The following is a 19,171-nucleotide window of genomic DNA, read 5'->3' on the forward strand; positions in this document are numbered from 1 at the left end:
TTTGTTTTTTTATGTACGCAGAAGGAGTATACTCTAAAATCATGATAAAAAGCGTCATGCATCTTGCCCAGAGGCAATAAGACCCCAACTCCAGCCAAGACCAGAATGGGGGTGGCGAAGGGCCAGTTATGGGGTGTCTAGGAAAAGTGTAGTAAACAAGAGCAAGATTTGTGAGAAGCCCTACGACGTCTTCCTCAGTGACGAGCCTCTCATGATGTAGTCACCCGCTCTGGGACAGCGAGGGCGGCTCACAGCAGGCGAGGGCTCCCTTACAGGGGACAACACCGTCTGTGGGTCTTCTCCTCCGCCTGCTGTTTTTCCGATCAGTCGGCTTGAAACAATCCTCATGCCAGAGGCCTCTCTGGGGGTGACCTATTCTGGCCTCCCAACGTCCCCGTAGACCGCGGGAGCTGAACGCATGACTGCACCCGCTGGGACACGGGTCCTGCCGGCGCCTCGGGACCCTCCGCATCGCGACAGCCTGGGCTGCCGGAGGGGAGCTGCTGAGGTCACTCTCCGCTCACCGCTGGCCCTCTGCAGGCAGTTTCCCGCCAGCTCCTGGAGGTCTGAGGCGTTCGTCTCGCCCCCACCAGGGCAGAGCTGCAGGGGTCACTGCTTAGCAGGGACACGAATGTGGCCATCACGCATGCGCACCACACACACACACACACACACACACACACACACACACACACACCTCCTTTGATTTTACTGCTACCCACGTCCACGGAGGACAAAGGACATGGGGAGCTGGCACCTTTGCTTTTTCTTGATTTTGCTATTTATACAAGTAATAAACTGAATCCTAGGTAGCTCCATGTTTCTCTGCCAGACAATCTGTCAGCCTGGCCAACAGCTTCCCAGATCCGCTCTCTTCTAGCTAAGGACCAGAGCACCGCGTATTCGTATTAGCTGCTGGTTCAGAGCCTTCAGGCACAAACCCCAACCTCAGTTAGTGCCAAAATTTAGTCCCCAACACACCATTTCACCATTCAAATAATGAAATTTCATCACTGGAATATGTAATTTTGAAAATTAAATGAGTGTATGAATGTAGATTTTTAAATCATGTCAGAAACATATGAATGTATCATAGCTACACATAGTCAGGATTCTGTACTTAAGCTACGTGTGGTGGTGCATGCCTGTAATCCCAGTAGCTGGGGAGGCTGAGGGAGGAGGATCATAAATTCAAAGCCAGCCTCAGCAATTTAGTGAGGCCCTAAGCAACTTAGAAAGAGCTTGTCTTGAAATAAAAAAATTAAAAGACCTGGGATTATGGTTTAATAATCATTGAATCATTATGGTTTAATGGTTCAATCTCCAGTAACAGACCCCCCCATGCAAAAAGAGAGAGAGAGAATTCTGTACTTAAAATGCTAATTCAAGTGAGAGTGGGTAATTCTAGTCCAGCAAGATGAAAGTTGTCTTTTGTTCCTCTGAAGGAGGAATTTACTATGGAAGTTTTCAAGTATGCTATAAAATTGTCAATATCATATCAGTGTGATATTTTGCATAGGTCCACTCTATACTTAATCTTCTGGATGGGGTGTTACAATGATAGCCTGGGATCAGGGAAAAGCTTATTGGCTCTGAAAATCATAGGTGTAAACACTGAAGGGTATAGGCTGAGGGTTTCTTAGTGCAACAGCCGGGAACAAGCACAAACAATTTACATTTTATCCATCACTTTTGACTTTGGATTAACTTCTGAGAAATCCTGAATTTTGTAATCAAGTGTAAGTCAATTTCATTTGAAAAGTTCAGCAGTTTCCTAAATAGTTCTATTTTTAATCTGCAATGTTGAATATTATGGGATTATGAAGCGATCCCTTATTCCAGACTTTCTAGAAAATGGAATGTGTGCGTTGCCATCATTTGTTTTTACATTAAAATGTGTTGTAGCAGTGAAAAGAAAGAAAAAACATATATTGCTTCTTTAAAAGGTATTGCAGAGAATACTCTCTAAATGCCAAAATCCATGTTCTCCTCTTCTTCCTGAACACACAACTAGCCACATTCCTGAAAGGCCAGCCCCGCACTCTGGCACGCTTGCATAACAGCAGCTTAGAATCCCCAGCACAGGAGAGAGAAAGCCAAACACCATGTTATTGGACATTCCCACCCAGAATGGCTCCCACCCTTCCCTTAACTTGACTAGGTTTGGGGAACAGAAAGGAGCATTCAGAGATCTGGTGTTTTATTGCCCCCCTTTTCTTTAAAGGGCAACACAACCTGACACTGATGGTGTGAGCAAGAATAGAACCTTTACTGCGTTTGAGCAAATACACATTTGGGAGCCTACTTACAGCAGTTATCCTGTGATAAACTAAAAAATACTTGTGTTGGGAGAGTGTGCCATACAGAAACCTGAGATGTGGCAGGCGGGGAAGATGGAGCCCATGTCTGACGGCAGCAAATCACTCAGCAGCACTCTGACTCTCACGTTCTGAGAGCATATGGAAAGCCTTTCAAACCAGGGACTTCAAGGAAAGGGATTAAATAACAGGGGTGTTGTGTTTGTGGCACTGAAAATGAATCACAAAAATTACTTAATTTTTTATATTTGCAGATGATAGGGTTGGTAGAGGTGGAAATCGATACATGAATTGAAGGTGTCAATGTGAATAGGTGTGTGCTTTCCTTCTAACACTAAGTGTGTGAAGTCCTTTTCAATAAGTTACCTCATTCCAATACCGCTCTGTTCTCCAGTTTTCTGACACCAACAAATCATCCAACAACTCCATTCAATTCTGAGGTTGACTACCCTGAGTTAGCATGCACCCCACAAGTTTAGAGCTCAGTTCCACAAGTCTGCCCCCACCTCAGACACCAGCCACGAAAAGGGGAAACTCTCTGCCCCTGGTTAACTCTTCCTGATCAAAAATAAAGTATGGATGGAAAAGACAGGATGTGACTCAGGATCATGACCCAGTTGTGATCAGTGACAACCCAACAGAGGCGCATGGCGGGATAAGATGATAGTATAGGAAACATTGTAGGTTTTCTGCACATTTTTGTCTAGCAACCTACAAATTTGGGAGTGCCCAGGACCCTCCCTTCTTGAGTTAGAGAATCTGAATGACTCACATAACTCAAAACACTGCTCTACGAATGATTATGGTTTTATTATAAAGAAAACAACTCCAGAACGACCAAATGGTGGAGCTGCGTGGAGCCAGGGGGAGCGCGGCAGGGGGGGGGGGGGGGGGGGCCGCAGGGGGAGGAGCGGCGCATGCGCCTTCAGCTCCCAGCACGTGGGTGTCTTCGCCGGCTGGGAAGCCCCAGCCCAGTTGCTCAGGGGATTTCTGAGCGTTCACTGTGCAGGCGTGACATTGCGTCGTTGGCTCTTGTTGATGTGCTCGATCTTCCTTTCCTTTCCTCTCCCCAGAGGTCGAGAAGTGGGGCTGAAAGGTCTAACCCTCTAATCCTGAGGCTGGTTTTTAAAAAGATGCTCTTCTCATCAGGAATGCCAGGGGTTTATGACTCTGGACCAAGAACTGGAGGCGAAGACCAAATGTGCCATTTTGCCATGCCACAATACGCGGGCCCACGTGAAGGGAAGCGTTTCCCGAGGGCCAGCCGAGGGCCAGCCGAGAAGGGGCGCCCAGGGCTCAGGGGACCCGGCTGCTGGCCGCCCCCGCGGGAGGCGCATCAGGAAGCAGCAGCTCTAAGGTCCTGGGACCCAGGCAGGACTCCTCGCCCTCCTTACCGGCCTGAGTCTTGCTTCTGAATGCGGACCCTGGGGCTCTTCCTCCTCCCCGGATCCCGAGTCCTCACTGCTGACAACTGCACAGAGAAACTCCGTTGGGGAGGGATCTCCACGTGTGACCCTCACCACGGGGACACTGGGGAAGACAGTCAGTCACTTGAGAGACTGTGAGGCAGTGATCGTTCCAGTTACCGTCACTGCACAGCAAGAGGGCCCCTGTGGCCACCCTCGTTGGTCTTGACCTCCGTTTCCTGTCCTTCCCTCCCTTCTTCCTTCCCAGCGGTCTCCACCCATTCCCCTGCCTCTGCCAGCTCCGGCTCCTTTGCCTTCTCTGCCCCTGCGTTCCCCTCTCTGGTGCTCCTGTCGCTGCCCTGCCTCCATTCTCACACCTGGGCCCCAGGACACACCCTGGCATCCCTGCCTGCGCACGTCCTCTCAGCCATGTTCCCCTGCACGGCTCTCTCAGTACCTTCTCATTTCCCACAAACTCTCCTTGTTTCATGTAAGTTCTCTGAACTGAGTCCAGGTCTCTCTGCATTCCTCCTGTGCGCCCCAGGCCACTGACTAGACTCCCACAACATGCCCAGGTTGTCACCTCTGGTGTCCCTCACAAGGGTCCCAAGGGACCTGTCAGTCCTACCTATGATTTCACTCGCTTGGTTCTGCACAGTTCTCGCCTTCTGCTGGTCCTCCGGACACACAAGGGACGTTTGCACCAGCTTCTCGTATCTGCATCGCTTTGCCCCTAGAACAAAGAATGACTCTTAAAGAATTTGCATCTGTCCCCCTCAAAAAGTCACATGGTACCAGGTCACCCTCTCCCTGCACTTGACCTCAGAGGATGACTCCCGCCAGCTCACCTCCTTGCTCCAGCTTCCCTCTGTCTGCACCTGGATTTCTGCCCTCCCTCTATCAAGTGCTGTTCTTTTCACCCTGAACTCTGTATTTTTTCTCTTTTGCCTTTACCTGCTGTACTCATTTACTTACTGATAATTACCTTGGCTAAACTTGATATCCTTAATATAATTAACTTAATTCCTAACTTAAGATCTTGAGCTCTCAAATTCTTAACAAGACTCCTAAAGCACAAGAAGTAAAATCGAGAATCAATATATGGGATGGATGCAAACTAAAAAGCTTCTTCACAGCAAAGGAAACAATCAATAACGTGAAGAGAGAGCCCACAGATTGGGAGAAAATCTTTATCACACACACCTCAGATACAGCACTCATCTTCAGAATATATAAAGAACTAAAAAAACCTAACACCAAAAAAACAAATAACCCAATTGACAAATGGGCAAAAGAACTGAACAGACACTTCACGGAAGAAGAATATGATCGACCAACAAATATATGAAAAAAATGTTCAACATCACTAGCAAGTAGAGAAATGCAAATTAAAACTACACTGAGATATCATCTCACTTCAGTCCAGAATGGCAATTATTAAGAATACAAGTAATAATAAATGTTCACAAGGATGTGGGGAAAAAGGTTCACTCATATATTGCTGGTGGGACTGTAAATTAGTGCAAACACTCTGGAAAGCAGTATAACGATTTCTCAGAACACTTGGAATGGAACCTACACATGACCCAGTTATCCCACTCCTCAGTATATACCCAAAGGACTTAAACTTAGCATAATATAGTGACCAGGCCATACCAATGTTTATAGCAACTCAATTCAAAATAGCTAAGCTGTGAAATCAACCTAGGTACCCTTCCACAGATGAATAGATAAAGAAAGTGTGGTACATACACATAATGGAATATTACTCAGTCATAAAAAAGAATGACTTTATGACTTTTCCTGAGGCTGGATCTGGAGATTATCATGCTAAGTGAAATAAACCAATTCCAAAAAAAAACAAATGCCAAATGTTCTCTCAGATATGCAGATGCTAACACACAATAAGGGACAGGGAGGGAATAACAGAAGTCCATTGGATTAGACAAAGGGGAATGAGGGGAAGAGAGGGAGAATGGGAAAAGGAAAGACAGTAGAATGAATGGGATATAACTTTCCTATGTTCATATATGAATACACAATCAGTGTAATCATGTACAACCACAGAATGGGAAGTTATACTCCATGTATGTTTAATGTGTCAAAATATGTTCTACTGTCATGTGCAACTAAAAAGAACAAATAATTTTAAAAAGACCTTAAGTTCTTAATTCTTATGATAATTTTCACAAAGGCAACTTATTACATATACAGTGGACCCTCCAATTCTTGGGTTCTGCATCCACAGATTCAATCAAGCTCAGATCAAAAATATATTACATCCGTACTAAACATGTATAAGCTTATTTTTCTTGTCATCATCTCCTAGATAATAGAGTAAAACAACTAAATTGCATTCATAGTGTATTAGGTATTATAAGTTACCTGGAGATAATTTAAAGTACACAGGAGGATTGTGTAGGCAAATACTAAGATATTTTATAGAAGGGACTCAAGCATCCATGGATTTTGGTATCCACGGGGAGGAAAAACTGATACCGAGGTACAACGGTACACGTAAGTACAATTCTTAAAACTATTTTTGTGATATTGTCAATATGAAGACATCAATAGTCTCACGTTCACCAAAACACGTGTCCGGTTTTCCGGGTACTGAAATGTGAATACTTTCATTTCCTGCGTAATAGTAACTGAGGTTTTATTACGGGCCAGACTCCATGCTAGGTGAGAGGGCACAGTAGGAAGAGGCCAGCTGCCGTGCCTGCCCCTGGTCACACAGTCCACCAGAGATGGCGCCTACTAACCCTCCAGCAGAGCGAGCCGGGAGTGCTGCCTCCTCGGAAGTGGCCCGCGCTCTGCGGACCTGCCAACCTGAGTGAGCAGTGGGAGGAGGCTTTCTGAAGCCAGCACCACGTAGGCCAGATTAGGGCAGAGATTGGAAGGAAGAAAGCAGATCCAAATAGAAGACAGAGCAGGAGTCGCAGAAGTCAGCAGGACGTCTGGGGTGAAAGAATAAAGGCTGGGGAAATGGGAAGGACCCCTGCCGCCTGAGCCCTGGAAGCTCCTGAAGGGCGTTCCTCGGATCCCAGGCTTTGTGACAGTCGCTGGTTTAGGTAGAAAAGTGGTCTGAACACATCCATAAGCTCCATCAGCTGAAGTTGAAGAGAGAGTTGTCAGCAAACTAATTTGCATTAAGCACTAGCAACAGAAAAAAAGTGGTCACGTTATTGCCAGGTCAAGTCCACAGAGCTGAGTGACCCATGGGACCTGACACTGAAGGACAGAAAGACACAGGAGAACTCCTGAGTTTCTTGCTTGAAAAACTGGATGTGGGTCCACATGACTAAGGAGCAAACCCTGGCAGAGGAGGAGAAGGAGGATTAGGTGGAGGGGACCTAGTTCCATGGGGACGTTGAGATGTTTTGGTTGCCCTAAACAGGAGACTTCTGGAAAGGTCCAGGCGAGGTTCGTTTCAGGTTATTAGGTGAGTGAGCTGAGAGGGCAGGTCTGGCTGGCAGGATGTATCTGGGGCCACTTGGCTAAGGAAGATGGAAGCTGACAGAAGTCACGGGCGGGTCAGCTCGCGGCTCTTAGTGTTGGCACCTCTGAGAGCTGGCAGCCCCCTCACCAGCATTCAGTGTTAACAGCTCTAAGCACTTGGCTGACGCAATTGGAGACAGAAATCATGAATGGGCAAAATAAAATCATCTGAATGACCTTAATTGGGGCTTAGGCTGCAGCACAAGGGAGGAGGTTGACGAGATGGGGCCTCCCCGGACCGACTCTGAAGGATGAGCAGAAGGAAGCTTGTGCAGGCAGAAGCGCACAAGCTCGCGCAGGCGCACAGTCAGCTGTTCGGTACAGGGTGTCTGCACCCTCGGGCGAGTTCTGTGCTCTCAGCCCTGGCGGTTGCTCTTGACTCAGCGCATGCGTGCTGGGTCCTCTGCTGTCGTGAGGCGGAGAGGTGCTCAACCCAGGAGCTGGTGGGAACCCCAGCAAGTGCCTTGAGGGCACCCCAGTGAGCAGCTGCATCTGAAGCAGGGTTGCCTCAGCAGCCGAAGAAGCAGGGGTGACAGTCCCCGCACAGTGACAGCCCCACCAGGTATGGAGGCTGCAGAGGCAGCAGCAGCAATGCCCTGGTCCTCCGCCCCCACCTTTCCCACAGGCCTACCCTCAGCTGCTTGGCTGCATCTAGGGGCAGCAGCAGCGGCTGTCAGCCGGGGGGTGCAGGGAGCTGGGGGAACCTCTCCTCCCTCCACACAGTGATCTAACCGAGTAACGAGTTGTTTAGAGTATGGATTCAGACCCGGTTACCTCGTCCACCGAGGCTGGCCGAGGATGGTAGGCTGGCCATCTCTTCCAACCCGTCCTCTTTTTTCATTTGGAGAACACTGAATTCACCAGCACCTGAGGAGATAAAAGGAGAGGAGTGACCAGAGCCATGGCTGAGAAATAACTATGGAGTGTCCACCCAGAGCCCTGCGGTTGGACACTTGGACACTAGGGAGGAGTACTCCTCACCCAGGAGCCCAGCTGGACTCCAGCCAAGTCCTGCCCTGAGCTGCTTCTTCCCAGTTTGTTAGACCTCATTCTCTCTCTCTCCTCCTCAGTGGCCACCAGGATCAGGATCCAGGAGAGACTGCTGCTTCCACCATAGGAAAGCACTTCCGCGTCTTGGGCTCCACCAGCTTCTCTCTCCCCAACTTCTCCTTGTGTCCTGTTTCCCTTTCTCCCTCACCTCCAGAGATGCTTCCCAGCTCATTCCTCACCCTCTGCTCCCTTTCCAGCTCTCTTCCTCTAAACTCTCCCATCCTATGTCTCAGTCTCCAATCCTATTTTCTTGGTCTCTCTCTGATTTTTTTTCTGTCCTCCCACAGAAATTATTAGCTATTCTTTTTTTTTTTTTTTTTTTTTTTTTTTTGCGGTGCTGGGGATTGAACCCAAGGCCTTGTGCTTGCAAGGCAAGCACTCTACCAACTGAGCTATATCCCCAGCCCACTAGCTATTCTTTTTAGTTGTGCCAGTGTCTCCTTGCACTGGACACTGGTCTGTTCTTCTGCTGTCCTTTGGGGCTTCCTCTTCCATCACTGATCGTGTGACTCAGCCCCTGCTCCGGACTGTACTACAGTGCCCACCACTGGTCACCCATGTAAATGCCAGCACATCATCAGCCTTACCTGCTGGGGCACAGTCAGACTTTTCTTGTTGAGGTTCAAGAGCCTTCACTGGACTGCAGATTGAGTGTTCTGTCTTTATATGTGTTGGCTTCACATCCCAGAGAGGTTTCAAGGTTCTAGTTCTAGTTCCAGACTGGATGGCTCCTAGATGACATAATGGTTTCATAAATATGGCATTGTGACTTTATGAATAAAAACCTGAAGTCTTAAATACATTGATAAAGTAATCAAATATTTAGGCCCAGAATCCTCCCTAGGTAACTCAGAGGATCAAGAGCCTGCTATTTAAATCCCGAACTTGAAGAAGGTACAGATGCAAAGACTGAAAGTTCTGGGCGATCAGTAACACAGGAAGCAGCCTCATAGCACATTCCAGAAGGGAGTAAGACAGCAAAGGGCCCCCCAGGAGGCAACAACCACAGACCGTTGGAAGACCAGGGATCTGAGTGTTGTGGCCAGGTCAGTCTTTGTAGGAAAGAGTTTTCACCACTTCCTAGGGGAAGAAATCAGAAGTTCATTTCAGAAACTGAAGGATAGGTTTTGTCATTCTCGCTTTTGTCTCAACAATGCAGATGTTAAAGATCCCACCTAAGTGTCAATCCAGGCTCACCTGGAGCTGGAAGTTCCCTCCTGATTCTTGAAGTGAGATTCCAGCCCCAAGAGTGGGGTCTAGGTCAGCTGCACGGTCTCCCTGGACCACCTCACTAGTGTCCTCTGTGAGGCACTCTGGAACCTGGAGATGACCTACCTGAGTTCCTAGGAGCCCTGGCCACCTGGTTCCCTCCCCATTTTACACTGCGGCCTCACCTGCATGGCCGAGGTTCTTCCTTCCTCCGTGGCCTCCCATGGGGATCAGTGCCTGGTCTGCCTCCACTTCCTTTATCGCTTGACATTCTTCATTTCCTTTATCTTCCTCTCTGCGTATATTTCCCTATCTTTGTTTCATGTTTCTGCCTTTTTCATTATACGCCCTGGACAGCAGTACGGAGCTAAGGACCCTGGTTCTGGGTTCAGAATGCCTGGGTTCCCCCTTGCCCATTTGACCCCAGGCAAGTGCCATAACAGTCTCTCCAGACTTCAATGTCCTCATTTGCAAAAAGGACAATTAATGATAACCATCTCCAATGGCTGCCTGAGCACAGAATCCACAAGAGCCAAGGCTGGCTCAATCAGGGTAAGCTGTTAATAACCCGGTTCCTGTGGGTCCTTACTCCTTTCTTCTCTCTCACCCCTCCCCTCCTTCCTGCTCCTCTCTCTTAAAGAACCCGTCTCTTCTCACATCTCTGCCACTTCCTCTCTCTGTCTTTCTTCATGTCTACTTTCCCCCTGAAATATTCCTGCTCTTGAATAACAACTACCTTATTTATTTATTCCATTATTCATTTAAGTATTTGTTGATTGTGGTGCTGGGGGTTGAAGCCAGGGCCCTGCACATGCTAGACAAGCACTCTACCGCTGAGTTGCACCCCCAGCCCCAGTTTCCACATTTATACCAGTCTCTCCTGCCATCTCCAAGGGCTCCTCTTGACACTCTGCTTGATAGGCCCCTTCAAAGCTTCCCACGGAAGCACTCTTAGACTCATAATTCACTCAGATTCCTAGTCCGCCCACACCCCACAGGTTATTGGAGAGAAAGTCCCTCTCATCCACCTCTTGATATCTGTTTTGCCTCCTCATGGAGTCAGGGCATTTGGAATCAATATGAATCAATCACCTTCACTCCCTCCCCAGCATCCATCCTTCCCTGCACAGCCCAGTGCCCTGTCTCCTTTTCCTCTTAGTCAACCTGAAAACCAAGTTTTTACGCAGTCATAAGTACCTTGCTCGTGGCTCGGCTGCGTGATGGACATTTTTTGCCTCCCTTCTGTGTTACTTTTCTGGGAAAAATATTTGTCTTGGAACACTGAACAGAGGAAAAATTCAATTAGCGTTTTCAGGCAAGAGATCAGGAATATCATCTCACAATTACATGGAGGGCTGCACTTGGGAATTCTTGTGTTTCAGTGGAGAATTCCTAACCCTTGGGTCACTCTAAATTTCTATGGCTCGAGACTTGAAATAATTTATCCCTTCCTCTTGGACAGTCAAGGGGAAAAAGTAAACCAAACCACTGAAATCCTGTAGGTGATGAATGTCTCAGTTTGTAAGGATGGGGAAGCAGCAGAAAATCACAAATAGTAACTAATAGCCCAACAAGATGGTCACAAAGGAGTGAAAGTTTATCTCAATTAAAATTCTATAAATGGACTATTCCTATGAACTTAGGGAAGAAACAGAGATTTCTGAAGAAGGGCTAAGGTCTTAGAGACATCCAAATAGATAAGAGAAAAAGGTCAAAATGGCTTTAAAGATAGAGTTAGAGTAGGGAGAGTTTGGGCCTCACTGGGTAAGGAGGAATGAGCAGATGCCAGAGACACAACAGAGGAGCTGGGAAGGAAAGACAGGCTTCCCAGCGGTGGCCCAGGTCCTAGCAGCAAAGGAAGGACTCTGGAAGCTAAAGCTCTGGGGACGTCCTGTGAGTCCTTAACCAGGAGCCTGGAAGGGGGTCAATGAACGGAAGCCAGGACTCTGGGTTAGTGAGTTCACACTGCCCAGTGCAGGCCCTGGGACCCAGCAAGCAGTTCACCAATACTTGTTAAGTAAATGAACGAAAAGTGGAGGTAAACACCAAAGGGAGAGGGGAGAGTTGTTACCATTTTCAAAGCTTCTATAAATCGGTATCAAACCAGGATACTCCTTCAGGTTAACTTTGCTGAACAGGGCTTGTAGAAGTGACCAATCAAACACCTTCTCCAGGTGGCCAAGAACATGGTACACCACTCTGGCTATAGGAACCAAGTTTCTAGAAGCTTGTTGAGAATCCTTTCAAAAAAAAAAATGGAAAAAGTTAATCAATCATAACTTTAAACAGAGGAAGTCATCTCACAGAAGCTCTATTTTCTCTATGTAACTAGACAATAATTTTTCATGTAATATTTTAGACCTTCTTAAATATTTGATCACCTGTTTAAAAGAACAAGTAGGCCCTGTCTCTTGACGTTCAAATTCTCCTCCTGCCTAGGACGTTTCAAGAATGGATTTGTAGTAATTCTGTTGACTGCACAGCAATCACTGTAACCTCCCCTGACACACCCCATCTCGGGTGTGAGAAGTCCTGGAATTTCTCTCAGGAGTGGGAGATGGTTCTGCCCTGGCTGTAAACGACACAAGGGAAGGACGCAATCCCACAGGGAAGAGATGGCTTCCTCCTCCACGTCTTCAGGAGGACCCACTGATCAAGCTTATTGAACCCCAAGGCTTCAGAATCACCTAACAAAATCTGAACTCTTTGCAGGAGACAATAGCAAAAAGCATGATTTTGTTTTATAATGGTGCAAATTCCCCAGGTATTTCATCTAACCTAAGTAAACAATATAGTAAAACACAGCTCCAGTCTCCTAATTATTTTAATCTTGCTTATGAGCTTCATTGAGCCATATCGCCATACCATCCACCCCTACCCTAACCTGTGCCTCAGAAAAGAGCTTTGGTAGAAACAGAGATGTCTGTAATGACCTCTTCTTGTTCTGCCATCTTCTGCCTTGGAAGGTGATGGAGGTGAAAGGGCCTTCCCATGAAAGGCATAAAAGGCCTCTCAGCCAGTTAATGATGTACTAAGCTTTGAATCCTCAAAGTCGAACATAGATTGATGTGGGGCTGGATTACGGTGGGGTTGTGTAATAAACTTCACTTACAGCATAGATTTTGTCGGTGATAAAGGAGCGGTCTCTGAGGCCATCTAGGAAAGGAAATAGCTTTGTTATTGCAGTTGCTATCTCCACTTTATTTTCCTTGAAGTAGTTGAAAAATATTTCACAAAATAGCTCCTTATTCTGGACCATTGCAAACATCCTAAGGAAAAAAATACAATGAGAAAAAAAAATCAAGATTTCAACTGAGATTTCATCTCACTCCAGTCGGAACGGCAGTCATCCAGAATACAACTAATAATAAGCACTGGCAAGAATGTGGGGGCAATGTACACATTGTTGATGGAACTGCACATTAGAACAACCACTCTGGAAAGCAGTATGGAGATTCCTCAAAAAACTTGGAGTGCAACCACCATCTGACCACCAAAAGAACTAAAATCAGCATACTATAGTGAAACAGGCACATCAGTGTTTACAGCAGCACAACTCACGATAACCAAGTTATGGAACCAGCCCATGTGCCCATCAACAGATAAACAGATAAAGAAAATGGAGTTATACTCAGCCATAAAGATGAACGAAATTATGGCATTTGCTGGTAAATAAATGGAATTGGAGAAATCATATGAAGTGAAATAAGACTCAGAAAGTCAAGGGTCAAATGTGTTCTCTCACATATGGAAGCTAGACCAAAATAGAGGACAAAGGAGGGCATCCCATGAAAATAGAAGAGATATCAGTATAGTAAAGGAAGGGGATTTAGAAAGAGGGAGAGAGGAAGAGAGAAACAATGGAATGAAAAGGATCAAATTATGCTATGTACATATATGAATATACCACACTGAATTCCACCTTTCTGTGTGTCTATCAAGCAGTAATTTTTAAAGAATACTATAAAAGAAATAGAAGTATAGAGAGGAAGAAGAACAGGGGTATGGAGGAGGGGAGGGAAAGGGAAAGTACTGGGGATGGAGGTGGAGCAAATTATATCCCATGCTTGTACAATTATGTCAAAATGAACCCTAATATTATGTATAATGCTCTAATAAAAACATAAAAAGTAAAAAGATTTCAAGATGATTTTCCAGTCAAAAAAATCCCAATCCAGATGACTTCACTCATAAGTTGTTCAAAACATACATTTAAACAAGACTATTATCAAACTTACCCAAACTCTTTCAATGAACAAAGAAAACAGAATATACTTGCTCTATAGAGAGACAGCATAATCCTGATGTAAAAAATCGACAAAGACATTACAAAAATGAAAAGTATAGGTCAAATCTCTCATTGACACAGATGAGAAAACTCCAACAAAACATCAGCAACTCAAATCCAGCAATAGAAAAAAGGGACAATATGTCACAACTAAGTATGACTTATTCCAGGAGCGCAAGAATTTTTTAGCACTTAAAAATCAAACAACATATGTCACCACATTGACAGAAAGAAAGGAGGAAAACATGATAACTTCCACTACTCAGAAAAAGTAGTTTCAACAAATTCAACATTTGTTCAAGATTTTTCAAATCCCAGAAAGATAATAGAAAGTAACATTATGAATCTTATAAAGTATATAAACAGTTAAACAAATGAAACCTAATGGCTAACATTATTCTCAAACATGAAATGATAAATGCTTTCCCATTCAATTTGAGAACAAGACAAAGATGTCTACTGTCACCATTTTCATTTAACATTTGCTAGAAATCTTAGCCAACATAATAGGTGAGGAAAAGAAATTTTTAAAAATAAGCCTAAAAAGGAAGAACTATAACTACCATCATTTACAGATGATTATATACTTAAAAATTTTTTAAGAATTTGTAAGTAAAGTATAAGAATTAATTAGTAATTTTAGCAAGGTAACTATATTCAAGACAAATATGACAAAATCAATTGTGCTTCTAGATACTAGCAAATAAAAAATTGAAATAAAAATAGAAAAACAATACCACTCCCAGAACCATCAAAAATAAAACAAATCTAACAAAAGTTGTGTAAAAACACAATACTGAAAGTCACAAAACATTTGGTGAGAGAATTTTTTTAAAGTCACAATAAATTGAAAGGTATACCATATCTGTGGATTGCAAACTAAATATTGTTATTGTAATATAAAGCCGATACTCTGCCTCCCAACCACCTGTCAATCTGCGCTCTGCTCATCTCTTACGTTACAGGAATTTCCGGCTTACGCTGCCGCCATTTTCCTGCTTCCCACCTTACGTCCTAACATGCTATTCTCCTCCGCTATTGGTTCCTTCCAACCCGCGAGATTCCAATATCTGGGAGAAGCCACACGCCATCTTTCTCTTTTTTCCTTTCTTTTCACTCTGGAATGGACGTGTTAGTCGTCCACATAATAAAGTCTCTTGCGTGAGACCTCGTGTCTGCGGTGCATTTTTCTGGGAGCTATTGGCGAGTCAAGCGATCGGGAGGCAGTTCAGCAGGATCGCGCAGTGGTGGCTATCACTGGGGTCCCAAGCTGCCTTATAGTTATGGTGTAAATTCTTCTCAATTGATCTACAGATTCAATATAATTTTAATAAAATCCAAGTTAAATTTTTGTGGAAATTGACAAACTGTTTCTAAACTATAAACAAATACAAAAAGCCAAGATTAGCCAAGATAACCTCCTAGCAAAGAATAACAATGTTTCACTTTATTTAAAGTTATAATAATTAGAAACTGGATTTAAGATGCTGATTAGAGGAAAGTTGCATTCCTAGTTGCTTCATGGCTTGGGATTCGAGCAGTGAGAGTACTGCTTCACAACAAAGTGGGTAAAAGAGGACTTTCACTAAAATCCAATATTAGAGTGTCTCAGAGACTCAGAAATTCAGGTGCATTAAACAAAGAAGAAAGTACCTTGGACCCAAGCCAGTTACTGCAGCAGCAATGGTGCTGGCTCATCACGGAGTGATATTGCCATTTACCAGTGACAGGTTCTGCTCCCTCTAATGTTGAAGTTTGAATGCTAGAGAAGCAGCCAAGGCAAGCATATTAAGCAGGTTTTATTTAAAGGTAATAATACAGCCTTCTCCCGAGAGTGAGAAGGGGGCCATGGCTGATGTTCTAAAGTCCCCAAGAAGTGAGTGCACCCTACATCTTTTATAGGTTAAGGTCTCTTGTTCTTCAGTTCTCTCCCACTTATCTCTCCTTCCTGCCTACAGGACTACATGACTACACCCGGCTTTGCATAAAGTGAGAAGGGATGGGCAAGGGGAGGGCCAAGGTGATTCAGGCAGGTAAGGGCCCAGGGGGTGTTAATTAGCAGCTCCTTGCTTGTAGTCCAAGGAAGCTAAATTCAGTAATCAATGTGCTCCGGAGATCCTTGACATTTCATTCTCCCAGGGGCAGCCTCCAACTTCCAGAGGCAGGTGACTTTTTCATGGTCTTCATTTCCTCAATTTGACCTGATCCCCTATTTCTACACTAACTACCTGTCCCTAGTTCTGGCTTCAAGAGAAGAGGGATAACACAGAGAGAAACACAATGGACAAATTTGGTATGGAAAAATCTGAGATCAGAAAAGCAGACCAGATGGACCTGGTTGATCCAGAAGCTGCATCATGAACTGTTGTTTGAAAAATGCTCTATGTTTCTCCAGTGGCCAAGTGGAGAGCAAGACACCAGCCATCTTGAGGCAGCCATGCAGTAGCTGCTGCTGCAGGAGCCGGGAGATCATAGCAAACATTGCCATATTACCCCAGCAAGTGCCTCCCATGTGGCCTGGGGTGTACCTAGAAGAATTTTTTTTCTCAGGCAAACAGGCAAAGAGAAGATTGTACACTGGGGGATTCAAGTCAGAAAAACAAAGGGAGTCCAACTTACTTTTCCTTTAAATTGGTCACTCAAATGACCAGCTGAAGGGGTCAGGAATCTGAATAGGTAGATGTGAAAACACTCAGTGACTAAACCTGGGAAGGCTGTTTGTAGAAAGCAGAGGGAGTAGAGGATGAAGGAGTAGAGGATTAGCTCCTTTGACCCACAAATAGAATTCTTGAAAGTCTCCTGAGATCCAGATTCCCAGCAGAGATTGACATCTGCCTGGCCCTAGGGATGTATTGCTCTAATCTCCCCAGAGCAAATGCCACCCAAAGAAAACCCTAAAACCTGCTTAGACTTAAGCCCCAGCCATGGGAACTCCCTTTTGAATTCTGTAGCAGTCCCACCCTAGGAGTGCACAGATTTGGTCTGTGCAGACAAAATTCCAATTGACAGTACTTCCCATTCCAACCTACTTTACGCTGGTGAGAAGGGAAGCTGAGAGCTATTTCAATCAGCTTCCATCTTAGACTTTTCCAACTGGCAACTTGGTGAGCAACACAAAAATAGGAAGGAGTCAACAACCTCCAGCCAGCCCTCTCTCAGCACATAGGCCAAGAAGAAATGAAAAGGATATCTGGGTATCTGTCATTCTCATAACTGTTCTGTCCACCTCAGAAGAGATGAGTCTCTCCTTTTTCATCATGAATCTTTTTTTCTGTTTCTTTGTTTTTGTTTTTTGCTTTTGTATTTATTTATTTATTGGTGTTCTTGCTGTACTGATTGGTTCATGGTCATATATATATATATGACCATATATATATATATATGTTTTTTTTCTCAGTTTTAGCATTTTTTAAGGTAGTTATCTTTCCTTGCCTTATCTTTTAAAGGTTAGGTTTATTTTTTAGTTGATTTTGTTTTGTTTCTGTTTGTTTGCTTCTCTTCTTTTTTTCTCTCCTTTTATTTCCTGCCAACAGTCAAATTTTCTTGTTCTTTCTCCTTTTACTTTGATTTTCCTATTTTTAATCCTCCTTCCACATGACCATCACCTCTACATCTCTTCTGCATTCTTTCTGTTCACTTTCTGAACACTGTAAATGCTCTTCAACCTTTCTACTACATTTTCTTTTCTCTTAATGAACTGTATTTTTACCACCTTTTAGAAGTAGTTGGCTGACCCACCATTCATGTTGTTGCATGTGGATGACATAATTGACACCTGCTGTTTATTTTAATGATGGACCTAGTTCATGGTTATTTATTTATCTTTTTTTTTTTAATGTTGACAGTTGCTGACCCTACCATTTCTGTTTTGTGGTAATTAATGTTGTAGATGTCATTGTGGGAATTGGTTGTTTATTTAAATGCTGTATATTGTTTGCTTTGGTTGTTACTATCGTTTGTTTCCCCCTGTCCTATAAAATGCTGGGGACCTACAGGGCTACTACAAGTTCACAGGGTAGAGACTCTTCTGTAGAACTAAATTCAGCCAAATGGCAGTGCACTTTGCTCCACATACTAATTAATGACATTCGAACATCAGCTACACTTTAATACAAAGAAGAGTAGTGACAAAAATTTTAAACCAATAACCAGGCCTCAAGTAAGAATGCCTTGGACATCAGGTCCCACTCATGGACATTCACCGCTACAGTCAAAACAGAGCAAATTAACAAGAGACTCTGGATACCACACCTACAAGGTGTGGTAGAGATCCAGCTCACTCTAGGACACTCTGGCGAGAGAAGACTCTTCTCTAAAAAGGTCTACACATAAGAGTGGAAAAGAAATCCATCCCAACAGATAAATAAAACCCAACACAGGAATACAAGAAATATGGAAAAGCAAGGTAACATAACACTTCCAAAAGTTCATAATTCACCAGCAAATAACCCCAAAGATATTGAAGTGGACAAAATACCAGATAAAGGATTCAAAATAATGATTATTAAAATGATCAGTAAATTCCAAGAAAACACAGAAAAACAACTGAATGAACTCAGGAAGTCAGTATAGGATATGAATTACAAATTCATTTAGGAGATAGAGATATTGACAAAGAATCAAACAGAAATTTTGGAAATTATAGATACAATAAATCAAATAAAATGTCTACTCTAACCATACTGATGACAAAATTTCAGAACTGGAAGACAAAGTGGCCTACCTTGGACACTCAGATGTATTAAAGAAAAGAAAAGAAATAACCATGATCAGAATATGCAAGAACTCTGGGACAACACTAAGAGACCAAATTTTAAAATCACAGAATTGAAGAGGGTTGTGAGATGCAGGCTAATGGAATGGATAATCTCTTCAGGGAAAACAATATCAGAAAAGGTTTCCAAACCTTAAGAATGTGATGTAAATCCAGATATAAGAGTCATTCAGAATCCCAAATAGACAAGATCAAAAAAGAACTTCTCCATAACATATTATAATTATGCCTAACATACAGAACAAGAATAGAATTTTAAAAGCCTCAGATAAAAACATCAGGTCACATTTCAAAGCAAGCCAATTGGAATCACTTCCAATTTCCTCAGCCCAAACTCTAAAAGCAAGGAGGACGTGAAATGATGTGTTCTAAATCCTGAAAGAAAACAACTGTCAACCAAGATTGCTACATTCAGTAAAACTATCCTTCAAAGTTAAAAAGAAAATTTTAAAATCCTTCCAAGATAACCAGAAACTAAAAGAATTCATAATTACTAAGCCAGCACTACAGAACTTACTTAAAGAAATATTTCACACAGAAGAAATAAAAAACAAACTCCAGATTTCACAAATGAACTAATTTCATTTGAAAAGTAGTTAAGCAAAAGAAAAACAGGAACAAATTA

General features: G+C 43.8%; 1 protein-coding gene across 2 annotated transcripts in view; it reads right to left on the bottom strand.

Moving 5' to 3' along the window:
* Positions 1 to 3,128: 3,128 nt before the first annotated feature.
* The window catches only part of LOC124980453 (nuclear autoantigen Sp-100-like), a 28,957-nt gene continuing 12,914 nt past the window's right edge, over positions 3,129 to 19,171 (bottom strand). The window contains exons 2-10 of one of the 2 annotated variants that reach the window (XM_047546019.1): positions 12,597 to 12,753; positions 11,556 to 11,724; positions 10,682 to 10,765; positions 9,287 to 9,355; positions 8,863 to 9,006; positions 8,000 to 8,092; positions 4,353 to 4,457; positions 3,713 to 3,789; positions 3,129 to 3,500 (exon numbers count right to left, since the gene is read on the bottom strand). In XM_047546019.1, coding sequence (XP_047401975.1) covers positions 3,444 to 3,500; positions 3,713 to 3,789; positions 4,353 to 4,457; positions 8,000 to 8,092; positions 8,863 to 9,006; positions 9,287 to 9,355; positions 10,682 to 10,765; positions 11,556 to 11,724; positions 12,597 to 12,753 — 955 coding nt within the window. In that variant the 3' untranslated portion in view covers positions 3,129 to 3,443. Of the gene's footprint in view, positions 3,501 to 3,712; positions 3,849 to 4,352; positions 4,458 to 7,999; positions 8,093 to 8,862; positions 9,007 to 9,286; positions 9,356 to 10,681; positions 10,766 to 11,555; positions 11,725 to 12,596; positions 12,754 to 19,171 lie in introns of both variants that reach the window. The other variant, XR_007107804.1, reaches the window with a different exon arrangement.

Source organism: Sciurus carolinensis, chromosome 3 (assembly GCF_902686445.1).
Source record: "Sciurus carolinensis chromosome 3, mSciCar1.2, whole genome shotgun sequence".
In the NCBI taxonomy this organism is placed as follows: Eukaryota; Metazoa; Chordata; class Mammalia; order Rodentia; family Sciuridae; genus Sciurus; species Sciurus carolinensis.